This window comes from Stenella coeruleoalba, assembly GCF_951394435.1.
Source record: "Stenella coeruleoalba genome assembly, chromosome: 19".
Taxonomy (NCBI): Eukaryota; Metazoa; Chordata; class Mammalia; order Artiodactyla; family Delphinidae; genus Stenella; species Stenella coeruleoalba.
This window is the reverse complement of record NC_137165.1, coordinates 32,745,739-32,764,571: the sequence shown is the minus strand read 5'-3', so window position 1 is coordinate 32,764,571 and position 18,833 is coordinate 32,745,739. Positions and strand designations below refer to the sequence as shown.

General features: G+C 34.4%; 1 protein-coding gene across 6 annotated transcripts in view; it reads right to left on the bottom strand.

The window, feature by feature from the left end:
- Positions 1-1,040: 1,040 nt before the first annotated feature.
- The window catches only part of INTS2 (integrator complex subunit 2), a 53,680-nt gene continuing 35,887 nt past the window's right edge, over positions 1,041-18,833 (bottom strand). For 5 of the 6 annotated variants that reach the window (XM_079905385.1, XM_079905386.1, XM_079905387.1 and 2 more), the window contains exons 16-25: positions 17,943-18,047; positions 15,606-15,770; positions 14,370-14,571; positions 11,481-11,606; positions 7,588-7,786; positions 5,251-5,502; positions 4,789-4,896; positions 4,551-4,656; positions 3,396-3,572; positions 1,041-3,292 (exon numbers count right to left, since the gene is read on the bottom strand). In XM_079905385.1, the coding sequence (XP_079761511.1) occupies positions 3,123-3,292; positions 3,396-3,572; positions 4,551-4,656; positions 4,789-4,896; positions 5,251-5,502; positions 7,588-7,786; positions 11,481-11,606; positions 14,370-14,571; positions 15,606-15,770; positions 17,943-18,047 (1,610 nt within the window). In that variant the 3' untranslated portion in view covers positions 1,041-3,122. The remainder of the gene's footprint in view (positions 3,293-3,395; positions 3,573-4,550; positions 4,657-4,788; positions 4,897-5,250; positions 5,503-7,587; positions 7,787-11,480; positions 11,607-14,369; positions 14,572-15,605; positions 15,771-17,942; positions 18,048-18,833) is intronic. The other variant, XM_079905390.1, reaches the window with a different exon arrangement.

Below are 18,833 nucleotides of genomic sequence, written 5' to 3'. Positions count from 1 at the left end.
TCAAGGCTTTCTCAGATACCACGTTCAACCAGAGAAACGCTCTCGAGGTCTCCAGTACCTCCTTTAAGGCTTGTCAGCCTTCTGTGCCTCCTAAAACCGATTTATTCTTTGCCAAGGACACTTCAGTTTCCTCAAAGGTACGGAGTTAACCATGATGTCGCGAAACTGTTGGGTTTTTTTTAAACTCTAGCCTAAACTTGGCTCAAATACTAGTGCCCCCCCAAAAGCAAAACCTGAGACAGTTTCTCACATCCCGAGAAACCAGTTTGGGACAGAGATTTGCTGCAGGTCGGAGCAGCAAAAGGCGAGTTGATTTGTTTGCCTCACTTTGTTTTACTATATCTTCCCAAAATGACAAAACGTACAATCATAAAAATAAATTCTACCCTTTAATTTAGTAATCTCAGGCTCAGAAATTTACCCTAAAGAAGTAATCTAAAAGTAAGAAAAAGTAGTAGTACCTCAGTTGATAATAGTGCCCATTCTGTTCGGAAAAAAATCATTAACTTCCCAGTCTAGTAGTAATAGGGAGATGGTTATATCAATTCAGTCATTCTGGAGCCAATAGAATAATTATAAAAACCAAACAACTTGCAAAAAATTTCCATATAAAGTTAAATGAAAAAAAAGCAGATGCCAAACTGGGTATTATGGAATTCCATTATGTGAAAATACATATGCATAAGCAAAGATGAAGGGAAAGTACAAAAAAATGAAATACTGGTAAGACAGTGCTATGGAAGATAATTTATAAAAATAAATCCTTAAAAATACCTTCAAATTATTATTCTGCTTTTACAATTTTTTTTAAACATCAAAATCTTTTAAGTAACTGCTCCAGGGTAACTACTCTGATTTTCCTCTCCTGAATTCCTAAGGCTCTCAACTGACTCTCACCTTGTATTGCCTTTTGATGTATGTAGCGTAACAAAAAGGGATACACATAGTTTCTGGAGCCAGAAAGTCCTGGATTCCAGTCCCTTGAACTGTTCCTTTCAGGTTAACAGTGGTGAAATGAAACACAAAAAGCTACAAGTTCATTTGATAAAGAATATGAATGTTTATAAACCAATATTCAAAATAGCTGCACACATCTGTTTTTCACTTGAAAAAAAAATCACATTGTGACAAATGTTATAACCTTAACTTAAAATACATGAATATTAACATTTACTAATATATTTACACATTTTATTTACATCATCAACAAACGTGATGAAAAACAGCATATGTTATTATTTTAACACAGCAGGTTTTGACCAGTCTTTGAAAATTGATCCAGGAATGTGCACAGCATTTAGTTAGAAAACCTTTTCTGAATTCCTAGAGGTTACCGACTCACACAAGATATTCCAAAGCCTCAGTTTAAACAAAACAAAACAGGAGCAGTTGTACTTAATTTTAAAAGACTACAAAACTGCCTTGTTTAAAAATATGAAAATTCTTATAGTTTGTTTTTAAGTGTACGCTTTTATTTTTTGCATCAAAATTACTTAATTGAACTTTAAGCATCTAATAAAAGTTATAAATACTCTCATCATTGATACTGTGCACTTCATGATTTGAAACAGATACAAATTAGTTCTTATACCCTTATGAGGTAGGGCCAGCAGTAATCCCATTTTACACAGAAGGAAAATAAGATGTGACTATTTGCTAGTGAAAAGGTTGAAATTAAATTTTTTTTCTTAAAAACCACACTTTCTTATTAGCCTGCCTTATTTCTTTTATAAGTGAAGAGGTCTGTTTCAAGTGGGGTGGGAAGGGGGCGTTCATTCAGGTATATCTCAGAAAGCAAAGAGAAGTACCTTCTACACTGGATACTTCATTAAGAATAAAAATGAGGGGCTTCCCTGGTGGTGCAGTGGTTGAGAGTCCACCTGCCGATGCAGGGGACACAGGTTCATGCCCCGGCCTGGGAAGATCCCACATGCCGCGGAGCAGCTGGGCCCGTGAGCCATGGCCGCTGAGCCTGCACATCTGGAGCCTGTGCTCCACAACGGGAGAGGCCACAACAGTGAGAGGCCCACGTACCGCCAAAAAAAAAAAAAAAAAGAAAGAAAAAAAAATGAGGATTATGGGTTATCTGAATGCATCTACCTAATCAATGGACATTCCTAAAAGAGGACTGCAAAATCCTTCCACAACACAGTATTTTCCCCTTTTTAATTTTTCCTGTGGTCCAAACACTGTATATATTTTTGTACTTCAAAATCTAGAATTATGATGTGAATTATAATCCTAATGGCAAACCAAGAACTCTTTAATCCAGTGGGTTTTATTGCTCTAAACTTTAGATACCAAAGTATTTCCCCCCTCTGACCATTATAAAAATAAACTTTAAAAAAACTAAATGAGACATCCTTTCAGGTTCTTCTCTGCACAAAAATGTTTCTGTAAACACTTTTAAACCAGTATCTTAAAATTCCAAATTATTCAAGTATCTCTTTAAACATATGGCTTCATATATTAGTAAAAATTGAAGCAAATATGTAAAATCTTAAAATCCTCATCTGTAATTCCATGAAAATCATTCACAAAAAGCTACTTGCCTTTTTTAAAGCCTTCTCAATACTATTTCTTGAGAAAAGGAATTCCATCTTGCATTACTCTTACTTGCATTGCAAGTTTAGAGGTTTCTATTTGGGTATCTAAACTCCTAATTTTTCCTGAATTCTCCCTTCCCTTTTTCTCCCTCTCATCATTGCATCAATATACTCTGTTACTAGCTGACAGGTAAATACTAGGGCTACCCACAGACTTATTTTTATAAGAAATTAAATCAAAGGCATGGCAGTTTTTTTTCACTTCAAAAGCTTAATACAAGGCCATATTCACTTTCCAGTAATGAGTTTCTTAAATGTATTCCCAACAGAAAAAGCTCAGCTGCTACAAAAAACATACCAGCAAAGTAGATCCAAAGAACTGCCAATCAAATACAAGCAAGCATAATTCTCAAGAGAGTTCTAAATTGTATTCATGTTGAATTGAATCGTTTTAGTGATTCCAAGACGTTACTGTTCCCATTCAGTTTAGTTGTTATAAGATGCAAATTCATGTTGGGTATATGCAGCAAAACAGCTTCATTTTTTTGTTTTAAGTTTTTTTTGTTTTTGTTTTTCTTAAATTCCACTAACACTCATGTTTATTATTTCAATTATTGTGCTTTCAATACAATGACAGAGCTGTACATCAGGATCCATGCTTCCAGTGTCCCTAGGTCCATTTTTGTAAGATGGATCTTTACAGATTCCAGACCATCCAGTTGGTTTCTCCTTTATTTGTTGAAGGCCTAAAAACATAAGGAAAAATAAATAAGGCAAGAAATCTGGAAAGGATTTGGGCCTTTCTGTTTGACATATTAAAACAACTCTTGAAAATAAGTTACTACTTACGCGTAATAATCGGATCGATGTCTCTTGTCTGAGTGGCAACATCAGAGGCACAGACTTGCCCTATTTGGATCAACAAAGACATAATATCCTCATACAGTGGAGGAAATGCTCGACAAAAAGAGACCAAACTTGGCAGAGTTGGCATGAAAAAAGCATATCGCTTAGCCTGTGTTAAAACTGTTAGAAAGAAATAAAACAGAATTTTTCATTTTACAGATACAAATTCAACATACATGACCTATACAATACACTAAGCACCATGCTCTGTGCTGAGGATACTAAGTTTTCTAAGACATGGCCAGCCCCTGCCTTCAGGGAGCTCATAATCTAGTAGTCAGCCATCATCCAACACATAAATGCTTATGTCCAAACACTGTGATAGGTGCACTTCATGCATTGTTTCATTTAATTCCCACAATCTTATGAATGAAAAAAGTATTTCTATGATACTATTTAATATATGAGGAAACTCTTAAATAAACCTTAGAGAGATTAAGAAGCTTCTTCAACTCCAGTTAGCAGTGGAGTTGGGATAGAACTCAGGCAGTGTAAGATCTTAACCACTGCAAATAATTATAACATGAAGTGAATACGATGGAAAGATAAATGAATAGATTATTATGGGGGCACTAAGAATATGAAATTGACTAAGCCATAACTTTTAAAGGTTGAATTATAGTTCATATCTTTTAGTTGATTTTCATACCATTTTACTTAACAACCTAGAAGGTGGTTAAAATGTTAGGGTATGTTTTAGAACTTAAGGAAACAACTTATATATTTATCTCTTATTTATACAGATGATTATATTTTTCTTGAATTCTAAGCATTTGTAATAGATTGTAACTTGTTTTCTATTGACATAATTATATTCAGAAGGTAGACTTGATTTCCATTTGTAAAATGTGGAATGCTTAGTATATTTACTATAAATCTATATACAGTCATTCACAAAAATGAAAGATACAATTTGCCTACCTACTCATCTCCTGTACACTATACATCACATTTGTCATAGGAAAATTTTCAAAAAGAATAATTCAAAAGATGGCATAACTATTAGTGACACAGAAAACATGGTGTCACTAAAGTCAGAAAAAATATGTACTACTTTATGTTAGAAATTTTTGTTATTGATGTCGGTTGGCTACACACCTGTTAGCAGAGTTCCCATGACATTGACAGCTAAGCGAGCCACACTGAGTGACTTTGGTAATGCATACTGGATACACAAGTGAGAAAGCAACTGGATAGCAAATATCTGTAACACAAAATCCAAATATTACATGTTTTTGAAGAAGGTCTTTAAGTATTAAAAATTGTAAAATGTTTTATATAACTAGAAGATTAAAGGGAGATCAAAATTCTCCTAAAGTTCCAAAATACTCATTACCTGTTTTTCAAGTTCTGGCTGTGCAATAAGCTCAGGTATGAAATCCAGACAGATGTGCATAGATGGAATACCTGCGACTGTCAGAGGCAAAAGTTCACATGGATAACCCTATCTCAACAAGAAAGGGGGGAAAAGTTAGAAATAAAATAGCTGCAAGTCAAATACAGATAAAAATATAAAGGAAGGTTTCACTTCCTTTATGTAACAGTTGCTCAGAAAGCTACAATGCCCTACATGTTTCCTGGCATTTCACCTCTCTGATGCACTAAAATACAAATAAATTCTATGAACACTTTATTAGGCTGAAATCAAATTTTAAAAATCTGGATTTTTCTCCGTATTGCAAAGGACCATGATCATTTGCGTGACCTCCAGTTTCTAAATGATTCCTATTAATTTAGTACTTCAGAACTACCCCCAAAATAAAGTTCAACCATAAAGAATCATTCTTTGAAACCAGACCTGAAAGTGAACAAGCTTAGCAATGTTGGGATCCGCAATGTACATTTGGTGCAACAGACAACAGATAAGGCACTGAACTTCTCGAAGGTTACAGAGCAAATTGTCTTCTCCTTCCTCCATTCCCTTAGTTGGAGTGCTGGCAGTAATAACGCTTTGAACATTCCTTAGCAAGCTGTCTGGATTGACACGCTTTGCCTTCTCATCTTCAGTAGGTAAGCAAATCTCCAAGAGAATCTGGACAGCTGCACTATCCTACAAGCAAATAAAACACAGTGAATTTAAGAAGTTTCTGAGAAGTTTGTTTGAAAACCAAATTTGATTTTGTTTTCACATGAACACATGTGATAAAAATAACTGTTTCTTTAAGAACAAAAAGCAAAGAGGTACTTCTAAGAGAAAGAGTGAACAACCTATAGGCCAGTGGTTCTCATCTTTTTCAGGGCCATGAACCCTCTTAAGAATCTGAAGCAAACTGTATACCCTCTCAGCATAAAAATTAACATATGTAAACACAGCAACATATGGCATAATTTCAGAGTGGTCACACACCTCTAAGGCAGATACATGAACTCGAGTTTAAGAACATCTACTACAAGAGTATTCGAATTCGGTGTCATCCAAAATAGGCCCTAGGGCAAAAAATGACTTCTACTGGAATCTCCTTTCCTTCCTCTTAAATTCCTACTTCTCCCAGGATCCTATCTTGTATTCCCCTCTTTTTCTCACCTCTGAAGATGGTGGTTAATAATTAATGCCTAAAAGTCACTCCCCAAAGCTCTTTTTCCTTTTAATTTTAAGATAGGCTCTTTAAGGCTCTGGAAAGATTCTGCCTTACCATCCATTCCAACTGTACAACTCATTATTGCTCAGTCTACAAGCTTGAGTGCCATTTCATAGAAAAGTAGTTTCTTGAGGGGTGATCTACTTAATGCCCCTGCCTATAAAGGAGAGCTATAATCACTTGCATCTAGCAGGAAGAAGGAAAAAGAAAATGAATACATAATATGCATCTCTGAAAGACTGCCACTGCCTGGGATAGAAGAAAACAATTACTCCATCTACCTGTTTAATAACTTAATTATAAACTAAGGTTAGCCTTACATTATAATCATTTATAAAGTAAACTTTATAGTCATTCTTGACGGGTTTTCGGTTGTTACTGTTTTATGTTTGTTTGTTTTTTTATAGACTCTGGAGCCAGCCTCCCCCAGCTTGAATCCCAGCTTCCCCACTTACTAAATGTATAACCTTGAGCAAGTCACTTAACCTCTCTGGATCTCGTTTTCCTAATCTGTAAAAATGGAGATAATACTCCATACCTCATAGGTTGGTTGTGAAGAGTAAATGAGTTAATATACATAAAAAACTCAGAATAGCATCCACCATATAATAAGCATTATATAAATGGTAGCTATTACCATCCTCAAGCCCTTATCTGAAACTCTGAGGGTCAGATTTATTTTAGAACTCAGATTTTTTTTTTCTGTAACATTATATAACACCTCCAGCAGAGACTAAGGCAGTACATTGTAATCAAATGTATTAATATTTCTGCAACAAAACATACCAACATTCATATTAAGTGGGATAAAGGCCATAAATAGCTTCACATCAATTCAGGTCAAGTTTTGACACAAACAAGGTCATATCAGGTCAGGTTTTTCTGCCAACTGAATTACCAAAAAAAATGCCTCAGTTTTCATAGCTTTTTGGATTTCTGTATTACAGATAAGGGATTGTGGACCTATATTATTACTCTAATTCCCCTTATTGCCAATGAAAAGATTTCAGAAAATATATTTCAAACTAAGAAAACATTTCTACTTTGAAGACCTCAAACTGCTTAACATTCAATCATCTCGCATGTCCTGCATTAGTCCAAAATTACTACCTAAGGCTGCAGTAAATTCTATATTGTTATAAAACTTTTCTAAATACAAACTTTAACTACTTGTGTTGTTATAGTATTTATCACTGCCTGACATTTTATTTTTTATATATATATATATATATATATATATATATACACACACACACACACACACACACACACTTCTTGTCTGTCTCCACCATTTGATTTTTTTTCCATTTGATTTTAAGAAACAAAAGTCTTATATTTTGTTAAAATATAAATCTCACTAAAATGGCTATTAAATAAAGCCATGAAGATTATTCCTGATTTTAATAATTCAGAAGCAAAGGTAACACCATTATAATATACCTTCTGTAATAAAAGGAATGTATAATATGTCACCATTTTATGTAGAAGGCCATCTATTTAAATGATTATATTAACAGGAAAGCCCTTGGCCTTTTTGATTAATTTTACTTTATTACCTGAGCAGCCAGTAATGCATTTTTCAATTCCTCTCTGGTAACTTCTGGGCCATCAGTCTGTCCAACTAAACCTATTGTATTATTCTGAGAAAGCCTATCTTGCTCTGCTGTTTCCTTCAGATGAGCACTAAGGTAGGCTTTGGATGCCAGAAGATATCCATTCAACATATGTAGAGTAATATCCATCAGTGGGGGGCATCTAAACACAGAAAGAAGAAAAATATGTGAGAAAAAATATAAATTTATAAATTAGTCAGAACATGGTCAATCAATTTGAATAATTAGAAAAACCTGAACAGTACCTGAAACCATTAAAAGAGTAGAAAGTTAACACTTTTCCCACCAAAATATTCATTCTCAAAAATGAAAGCTTAATATATATATAATTCTCTGTACTTCAAGACTGTATGAATAGTATTATCTATTTCATCTTATCAACTAAAATCAAATGTAATATATACCCTAGAAAAAAGGCATTCCTTTTTACAAAAAAATGGCACTACCATTAAATCTCTTAGATATGAGCCTGCAAGGCAGCTGTCCTCAAAGACAAATAGTCTAGGGACTTCCCTGGTGGTCCAGTGGTTAAGACTCCACTCTCCCAATGCAGGGGGCATGGGTTTCGATCCCTGGTCAGGGAACTAAGATCCCACATGCCCCATAGCACAGTCAAGACAAAACAAAACAAAACAAAAAATGAATAGAGTTATTCATTCCTCAAAAATTGTTATAAATTAAATTTAAATGAGATAACAGATGTAAGAATTAAATGTAAAAAAGGAAACCAAAACAGATAAATCAGTAACCACTAAAATATTAAAAGCCAAGCCCTTAGAAAAACCTGACAATGCCACTTCCCAGCCTATCACAGACTGAGTATGTGTGCATAAACAGGCAGTACAGCTTTGGTTTTAACTATGAAACACTAGAAATGTCAATACTTTTTCTGAAATGTTCAAATTTTCTACAGTAAACATGCATGTATTAATAGTGGAAAAAAAGAAACATGTCAATGGTTAAATAAACCATGGCAATATTCCCAAAAATGAAGATAAGAATCACCTGGAGTATTTATTAAAAAAAAAATCCTAAACTCCACCAGACATTCTGGATCAGAGTTTGTAGAGGCCTGTATATATGGAATACTATGTAGCAGTTAAAACAATGAGATGGAACTATGCATACCAATATGGAAAAGATGTTCAGAATGGTAAGTTTTTTTAAAAAAAGAACAAAATAGAGCCTACCAAAAACCACTTACGTTTTTTAACACCACCCAAAACAAAAAAGTAAATATTTGTTTATAAATTTGTAAATACATAGAAAATGAAGCTACATACACACCATTATGACAATAAAGTTTCCTCTGGAGATGGAACTGGGATTGGTCAATAGTTCAAAGAGGAACTTTGCTTTAAAAATGGCAGCAGGGTAGATACGAGAGAACAAGACTTTTCACTGTACACCTTTTCCTTGTTAATCTTCTTGTTTGTGCACTTATTAATGTATATAATGAAAACTTTCATGCACACATAAAAAAGGGAATATTATAATGAACCTCTAAGAACTCATCACCCAGCAGCAACAGTTATCGACACATCGCTAGTCTTATTTCACCCATACCCCACCATCCACTTTCCCACCATCACCACTGGTTAGTTCAAAGCAAATCCAAAATGTCATATCTTTTCATATTGTTTGACATTTTTAAAAACCACCTAAATGATCACTTAGAAAAAATCAAATTTTAAAAAATGAACAAAATTAAAGGCAAAACAATAGAACAATAAAAGAAAAAACTGCACTCTATATACAAAAAGCTGATATCCTTTATGCGTAAAAAGCTCTTTAAATCAAAAAAGGTAAGCATTCTAATAGAAAACTAGGCTAAATGTAAAGAAGAAATACCAATAACCAATAAGTATATTAAAATATTCAATCTAAGAAAAATATAAATTAAAGTGGGAATCTATTTTTCACTTATCAAATTGGAAAAATTATATAAAACTGTATAGGAAAGTGTACAATATCAAACATCACTATAGGAATGTCAACAGGTTCAGCCATTCTGAGTGGCATAATGAAAACATGAATCAAAGGACTTAAAAATGAGCATGTTCCTTTTGCCTCAATAATTCCATTTTTAGGGCTTCCCTGGTGGCGCAGTGGTTGGGGGTCCCCCTGCCGATGCAGGGGGCATGGGTTCGTGCCCCGGTCTGGGAGGATCCCACGTGCCGCGGAGCGGCTGGGCCCGTGAGCCATGGCCGCTGGGCCTGCGCGTCCGGAGCCTGTGCTCCGCGGTTGGGAGAGGCCACAACAGTGAGAGGCCCGCGTAAAAAGAAAAAAAAAAAAAAAAATTCCATTTTTAATAATCATTTCTAAGGAAATACTCAGTACACAATAGTTACCACAGCACTATCAATAATAACAAAAAATGGAAATAAAATATCCAACAATAGGGAACTGAATTAAGCATAGCATATCTATGTGGAATACTACGTAGCCAATTAACATAAGAAGATCTATTAACATGAGAAAAGGTTCACAAGTTGTTAAGTGAAAGATCTAGGCTACAAAAACATTTCATACATTATGATAGCATAATTTAACAGCCTCCTGAACAACTGCGGGTGATTTAGGTGAAAGGTTACCTACTTAAGTGGATTTTTAACACTGATAAATTGTTTTAGAAATGGCTGTTCTCTAGAAATGTTATTTACTGTTGTTTTCTTTTTATTAAATAGATACTTAATGTCATTTATACTGTTTATTCTTCTGGTTCCTCTTCCCTCCCAGACCTTGATCTCACCAAACCATATTTGGCTGATTCTGCAGATTTTGCCACTTCAAGAATTTCATCCCCAGGGTTAAAGGCAGATGAGTATATTACTGTATCCTAGTTAGTCTTCTTTACTCCAGTTTCTTTCCCCGCTGAACTATCTAGTGTGAACCTTCTCTTCGTAAGTTACCACCTAAATGACCTCTTCAGCCTAACATTCAAGGCCCTCCATAGCCTGACCTTAACCTAACATTCCAACTCTAAAGTGTGTTCTCAAAAACTAAGCCTTCCACTCAAGGCTTTTTCACTCTTGCTTTTACACTTCTGCTCACACTATTCTTTTTCTCACAATACCTTCTCTGACCTCTTACGTCCCATCATTACAGTATCTGTTCATCTAAACCCTACTTCTATACTTCAAAATACTACTCAAAGTCTCACTTCCTCCTGAAACTTTTAACACCATTCATTTACTGTACCATTCATCTGCATATGACCATATTATTTAACTTTTCAGGTATTTATCTTATTTCCCGATACAAGTGATAATCACTTTAAAGGCAGACCCCTCAACTTGTATATCTTTGTTACTATTTAGCTTAGCAACTAGAAATTCAAATATTAATGATGTGAATTAATTAATCCCACCTCTTGAGGCGAAGCTACTTCAAAGCAACTGATTAAGTTAAGCAATTAGCAAGGAAGTATAGACAAATGTGGAATCAATAAAGCTAACATCACAATTAAGGATTCCAAAAGGATCACAATTTTAATGCATGTAATGATTTCATAATAAACCGGTTTTTTTAAAGCTTTTTTCAACAATGCTATGAGAAATGGTATCATTTTTCACTATCTTGACTCTGAGAGAAAGAACACTATTGAGGGCTGCCAAAACCAAAGATGACATTTTGTTAAGGCTAGGTTTATTAATCACATATTAAACTGAAGTTCATGAATATAGACAACCAAAAAAAACACAAAAACCTCACAGGTCATACTGCCAAGTTACCTGCAAGAACACGAAGATATAAGTTTAAACTGAATTTCTTCAATTTCCTTTGGCTCTCCAAAGCATAACTCTATAGTAAAAATGAACTCAAATGACACATACCTGTACACCCTCTGATCACATCTTAGCACAATGAGAGGATCTATCATCAGATCATTCTGAGTATACTTTTGCTGTCGTACAAACTTTACTGATGGTTGAAGTGCATTAACTGTCATTACCCACAGCCTGATGAGAAAATAATCATATGTTCAAAAACAGCTATATCATAATTGAAACCTGTAGCCACCATCCAGTTCCTTTTATCTTAGAAAGATATAGTCAGGAAAAAAATTAGAGAACAGGTGTAAATGAACTTGGGAAAATTAAAAACTATAGAAATCTAACCTATTATTATGTTTCTAAAACAAATGAAGATAAAACAATAAACAAAAGTAGTTTCAAAAATCTTCACAGTTGTAAGGGAATAATCATGGCATATAAAATCAGAATTTGAATTAAAACCTAAGTTATACCACTTGCTGTATGACTCTGTGTAAGTCATGGAACCTCTCTGAACTGTTTCCTCCTCTGTAAAATATGACTATAATACCTGTAAATGAAATGATATCCACCAAAGCACTTTGTAACTGGCCCCATAAATTATTGTTCTACATTTATCATCACAGAATCTAAATATGAGATGCCACTTTGAGATTAAACATCAATAGACTATAAAAGTGGTTACTAACCTGACTACACATCAGAATTACTGAAGAATATGCCAATATGTAGGGTATCTGACCTCTTACAGTGAAGCCCAGGAGTCCATCAACCCCACCTCACACACAGAGCTTGCCCACTCTTAAATGAGTGGATAGCCAACAATCATCAGACATTTAAAGAAAGTTTCTACTTTGAAAAAGATTAAAATATACAAACAGAAAGAAAGGAATGCCAAAGAAACAATATAGAGATGAGAAGAAAAAAAAATTCTTAAACCTATAATTAATTTCCTTAAAGGACAGAATATTTCGTATATGAAACAAGAATAGGAGGCATTTATAGATTCTCAGATAAGAAAGAGCTCTTAGAAATTAAGACTATAACAGAAATATTTTAAATTCAAAGGAAAGATCAGAAGATAACAGACGAAATATCCAGAAAATGTACATAAAAGAGAAATTTAAAAATAGAGGAGAAAGAAGGAGAAAATCAGAGTAAGTTCAAGAGGTTTAAAATCCAAATTGCAAAAAATTCCAGAAAACAGAGGGAAAGAAATTACTGAAGAAAAAAAAAAATACAAGAAACTGTCCTAGAAGTGAAGACATCAGATTAGTCCCCCGACAAAAAAAAAGGCCAACCAAGTGCCCAGCACCATGAATTAAAAAAGACCCAAACCAAAATGTATCATCATGAAATTTCAGAAACAATGAAAAAGAACCTAAAACCTTTAAGAGAAAAAACAATGGTCACATACAAAGGATTGGGAATTGGTATAAGATTAGATTACTCAAAAGTAATCAGGAAAGCTCTAATTACTTCAATAGAATAAAGCTTTCAAATTGCTAAGAGGAAAAGTAAGCTAGAATTCTACACCTAGCCTAATATCAATCACGTGAGGGCAAGAATAAAAACCTTTTCACATATGAAAGCCTCAAAAAAAAAAATATTTCCCAAACATCTTTCCCAGGAAGCAACTTGAGCATTAGTTCCACTCACTTAAATAAGGAACTAAATCAAGAAAGACAAAAACATGGACTCAAACCAAGAGACAAAGCAATTCCAGATGGCTACTGTGAATGTCCCAGATTGAAACATAAGGGTGGAAAGATCTGAAAGGAAGGTTTCCAAGGAAAAATGTTACTAATATGTTACCTGATGTGTTAACAATTAATGTAAATTTCCACTCAATAATAGAGTTTGAGAGTGAATTGGTTATTGATACAAAGAAAACAAAAAACCTGAACAAATGTTAAAGAGGCAAACAACTCAGGGTGTGTATGTGGGGTATGAAGGAGGGCAGTTGTTTAAGAAAGAAATTGTAATCAAAGGATATCATATATATCAACATAAATAACACTTATGTAGTCATAATAATATGCACACTGAATATTTCTTTAACCAAAAATTCTGATATAACTGTTGGGAGAAATGGAGGAAGGGAGAATATATGGAAGAAGAGGGACTCACAGGGGAAGCAAGTAAGAGTGCTAAATCTTCATCTTGTATGAAGGATTTTGTAGGAAGTCAAAAGACAATTTCTAAATTGGAAAGTCAGGAAATCATAGTAATTATAAGCATATGATTGAGATACATGGTGGGACATAAATGCCAGAATTAAAAGATAAAGGAGCTAAGAATAATTGTCTCTGAGGATCAATAGTCTAAAATGGGAAGGTGGGGGCTGACCTTATACACTATTTAACTTACGTGCATTTATTAATTTGATATAAGTAAAAATCAAACTTAAAAAGTATAAATATTCCCAGACCTACTGAATCAGAATCTCAGGTAAGTCCAGCCCAGTATTGTTTCTAGAGCAGACCAAGTGTTTTTGATGCAATCTATGGAACAGCAGAGACCCATTTGACTAAAGACAAATCCAGCGTTCCACTGTGATTTAATTGGCATGGGTTACAACTTGGGGATCAGGAGTTTTAAAAGCTCTCCAGGTGATTTTAATGTACAGCAAAATTTGGAGCCACTGCAATGATGCAAGACACAATGGTAATCTAAATCACAATTAGCCACAAATGACTCTACATGAGAACTCCCTTTTAAAGAACTTTCCCAAGTTGGAAATACTTCAAGGTTTCTCTCTGTTTCTTAAGATAGAGTTTATTCTTTTCCTTAAAGTTATAACAACTCTTTTAATTAGTGGTCTTCAGAAAGGATTTATATTGTCAAAAAGTTTTTTTTAACAATTTTTTTCAACATTTAAGTTTAAGTTATTGTATACAATCACTGCTATACACTTATCTATTACATGTAACAATACACTGAAATTACCTTCTAGGCATCACAGTATTAAGAACCATCCATAGTTTATTGACCGTTTGAAGAATTCGCCTCGGAACCCCTGAATTCAACAGCTGATTCATATTGGATGTTAATACTTCTGCATATGGTATAAGTTCACTGGCAGAGAGTAGAGTCAAGTGTTCTAGAATCTGCATCACTTGTGTGTGACTTACTGGGACAGCTGAAAATGCTAAAAGGAAAACTTTATAGTCATAATCTAAATACTATACAGCTTACCAAATAGGAAGTAATATTGCTCTATCAAACTATAGGCGAAAGAAATCAAGAAAGCAGTATTGCTTTAAAAAAAGTAAAACTTTCCATTCTAGTCATAGTTGTGGGTATACTTAAAATTAGGCCCTTAAGAAAAATTCATGTTAAGGTGCAGTTATTTCGTAAAGAACAAAAAATACCTCATTTTAAAAATCACATTAGTGAGAGTGACCCAAAGACAACAATTCACACTGATTTAAAAAATTGACTGGAACATGAAAATATACCGAACTATTGCTCTTGGTATTAACATTCATTTGAAAAATTCAAACTTCTTGACACCTTCCTTCGGGTAGCCCTTTATGGGCTGTAAGCAACTGTTAGTAAAAAATAGCTAGAACCGTCCTCCTTCAATAGAATAGTCACTAACCACTTCTGGCTACTGAGCACTTGAAATGCAGCTAGTCCAAAATGAGATGTGCTGTAAGTATAAAATCCATGGACTCAGTATGAAAAAATAATAAAATATCTAACAGTCTTTTTATACTGATTATGTGATGAAATCATAATATATTAGATATACTGGGTTATACAAAATAGTTATTTAAATTTGCCTTTTTTTAACTTTTTTAATGTGGCAATATATAGGAAGTTTAAAATTGTATGTGTGGCTCACATCATATTTCTATTTTAAAGTGCTGATCTAGCTTATTATCCATTAACAGCAGATACATTGTTCTATTCCACAGTACTTATTTCTGACCAGTTTTAGGACTTTCCTAAAACCACATGACCTGTTTAGTGATATAACGTAGAACCTATGAGGAAACAGATGCAAGCATGTCAGAAAAAAATGGTAAAAAATCCTTTAACTCAAAGAGAATTACTTTAAATATATTCACCAAAACCCTGTTATATCTCCAGGAAAATTCTGCATGATTTTAAGATTTCCACAGGCCTAACACCTCTGTGTACTACTAAAGGGGTAAAAGGCATACCAATTTATTATACCTTCTTGAAGTTGTTTAGGAGAGTGGTTTTTGGCATTACTAGTCAGGAGCATTCTTCTTAACAGGGCATCAGTTCCTGTGATTTCTTCTTCACAGATCCAATCATCCACAATGCATAAATGTGGGTAGTTAGTTGCAAGGAGACGAAGTAAAGCAGAATGCAACCCTTGAAAATTTAAAAGAAGTCAATTGGATTCTTTATTCTTAAACATCAAAATCTTCTCTCTCTTCTTTCCCCTCTCTCTTCTCCCGTTCATGTACAGCAAGCCAAAGGCATCTGCCCTTCTTATGCATGCATACTACAGCTTAAGAACTTCTGTTCAATAGTTCAGCCAGGGAATCTGCTTAAAGATCGCCAAGTGAATTGATACACAGGAAGCTGGAAGCCACTACTTTTGTCAAAAGTTCTCAAGCTTTCTTCCACCCTATCCCAGCATAAAAGTCTCCCATCAGGAAAATTAGTTTGACATAGCAGTAGTTCAAGAGTTGAGTGGGGAGGAGAAAAAGAGAAGGGAAAAGAATGTTCATTTCAGGGAGATCATATATGGTTTGAAAAAGGCCTCACTCAGAAATTCTGATAGGCTTGGTAATTCCCTGGCGGTCCAGTAGTTAGGATGCCGCACTTCCACTGCAGGGGGCACGGGTTTGATCCCTGGTTGGGGAACTAGGCTCCCGCATGCTGAGCGGCACAGCCAAAACATAAATAAATAAAAATTTTAAAAGATTTTAAAAGAAGAAATTCTGATAGGCTTCTATAGGAGAACATGTCCTCTCCTCCAACCCAGTTGAGAATCATTGCTACAGATGAGTAAAATTAAAGTTGCCCAACTTGAGTACCTAAATTTACACTTTATGTGCATTTCCTCATTTCACCCTGACATTCCTACAAGGTAAGCAATATTGTCTCCATTCTACTATGAAGAAACAGGCTGAAAGATATTTATTAATGTTCCCAAAGTCACACAGCTGTCACCCAACCCAAGCAGTACTGACGATACCCACAAGAGGGTGCATTTGTCTTCTTTTAAGAAGGGTTAAGGAAGCTCAAAAGGATCGGGAAACCTTCCTTTGACTAAATCTAAGTCTTGTTTCTAATCTTTTGCTTACAGCAGTTAGACTACTCATTATTATTATTGTGTAATATTAATAATGAGAAAAATAAATGATGATACTGTAAAAATGCCTATTTAGACATATGAAGCGTCACTATGTTATTTACCTAATAAATGCTGCTGCTACTAAACAATTATCATCATCTCCAAAGTTGCAAGAGTTAGCAGTAAGAGTATCAGTAGTAATAAAAGTACGTTAGATCCAATCACCCCCTTATTATGCAACTTAGATCAAATCAAACCACTGCTTAGTCCCAAGAGGGTTAAGTATCTGTTTCCTTTCTCATAGAAACTGCTTAAAATAAATGCTTCTGTTTGAAAAGGCACTATAACAATCAAAAGTGGTATTAAATTTAATGCACAAGTACATGTGTAGTCAAGACTTTCCCAAACAGTCACAAAAATGACTGCTTACAATAGTGCAAATTAATCTACACTTCGTAATCTCTTCAGTAAAACATGTTAGTTGCCAACAGCTGCCAAATATAACATCATTTCTCTAGAAAGAGATAATGCAAAGATATAAAAAATAAATGCAGACATCTGGCTAAAGATGACGAAAGCAAGCTCCCGTTCATCCTGGAAACCAACCGTAACAAAGACAGACAAAGAAAATCCCCAACTTCAAAAAAACAAACCAAAAAGAAAAAAACACAACCCACACATTCAAACATTATAAAAAGGTGTTAATTTAAGAAAAAATTTGAATTTCAAAAAATAGTACTATATTTCTATTTGACAGTTTTACAGTAAACATATTATAGTAATTCCACACTAAGGAATGTTATGGAGCAATTAAAAACAATAAGGTAGATCTAGATGAAGTGACATGATAAGATTTCCAAGACTCAAAGAGAAAAAAGCAAATCTCAGAAGAGATGGGTATAATACCATTTAAAGCTTAAAAAAATAATTTTTTACTTGTGTATCTATTAGCTTCAACCATATGAAACTGCATTTTTGGAGGTCAAAAATAGTTGAATACCTGTAATTTCATATGATTCACCCTATAGAAAGGAATATCTGAAATTACACACCAAAATGAAACTAGGGCCTTGGGGGTGAGGAGCGGTTTGCAGGGAGTAAGACAGCAAGGGAGGTAAAGAGGAATTTCACTCTTGAATTGGGCTTTAAACATTGAGCACCTATTACACTTTATAACATCATAAACGGTAGGTACTTTTAAACAATAAACGTTAGCAGTAAAAAGCAAATAAAACAAATACCTCCCAACTCCTGCTGCAGTCCTTGAGCCTGTCGAATAAGAAATTTGATGGGAATCTGATCCATTAAAGAAGACGAATATGATTTGGGCTTTCTTTGCATGGCAGCTGTCAGTCAAAGATTAAAAAATGTTAAGATACAGTGTCAGTAACAGTAGAAATTTTAACCTTCAACACAAATGGGAACAAACACAATGTCAAATTACTTTTAATTCACTTAATCTGTGAATATAGTTCATAAAACATGAAGAATCACTACCACAATAATGAATACACAGGACAAGCAAGAACATACTTAAGGGCAATATCTCGGAAAATGCCCCGAAACTGAAACTAGGGGGAAGAAAAATCATGAGTGAGAGAAGCCACCTGCAGAAGTGCCCTGCACTAGAAAACAACAACAAAAAAAACACCGAAACCTGAGAAGTCAGTCAAGACTCTCCCAAATCTAGTTAGGAAGACCAAATGCAGTCATGCCAGCATGGCTTAAAGCTTCATGATGCCAACAGCCTTAAATTAATCATATTATGTATTAGTGGTGACTCGTTTTGATGAAAGTTGGGAAATATGAATGACTTCCTTCTCTCACAACTTCTACCTTCAACTAACAAGTACATGCTTTTTTTTTTTTTTAAACAAATCCATCTTAATTTCTGTTCTTTTTCTGCTATCCTAAATCAGTGCCTACTCATCATTTATTTAAATAACTATTACGGCTCAATTTCCCAGACTCCAATTTCTCTGGTCTTTGATCCATCCTTCACACTGCTGCCCTAGTCCTCTTATTTAAATTGAGATTTGGCCAGATCACATGTCTCTGGCTCCATGCTCAGAAACCTTCCATGGATTCCCAGATCCCACAGAGTAAAGGTCCTTGCAAATCAACGCTATCTT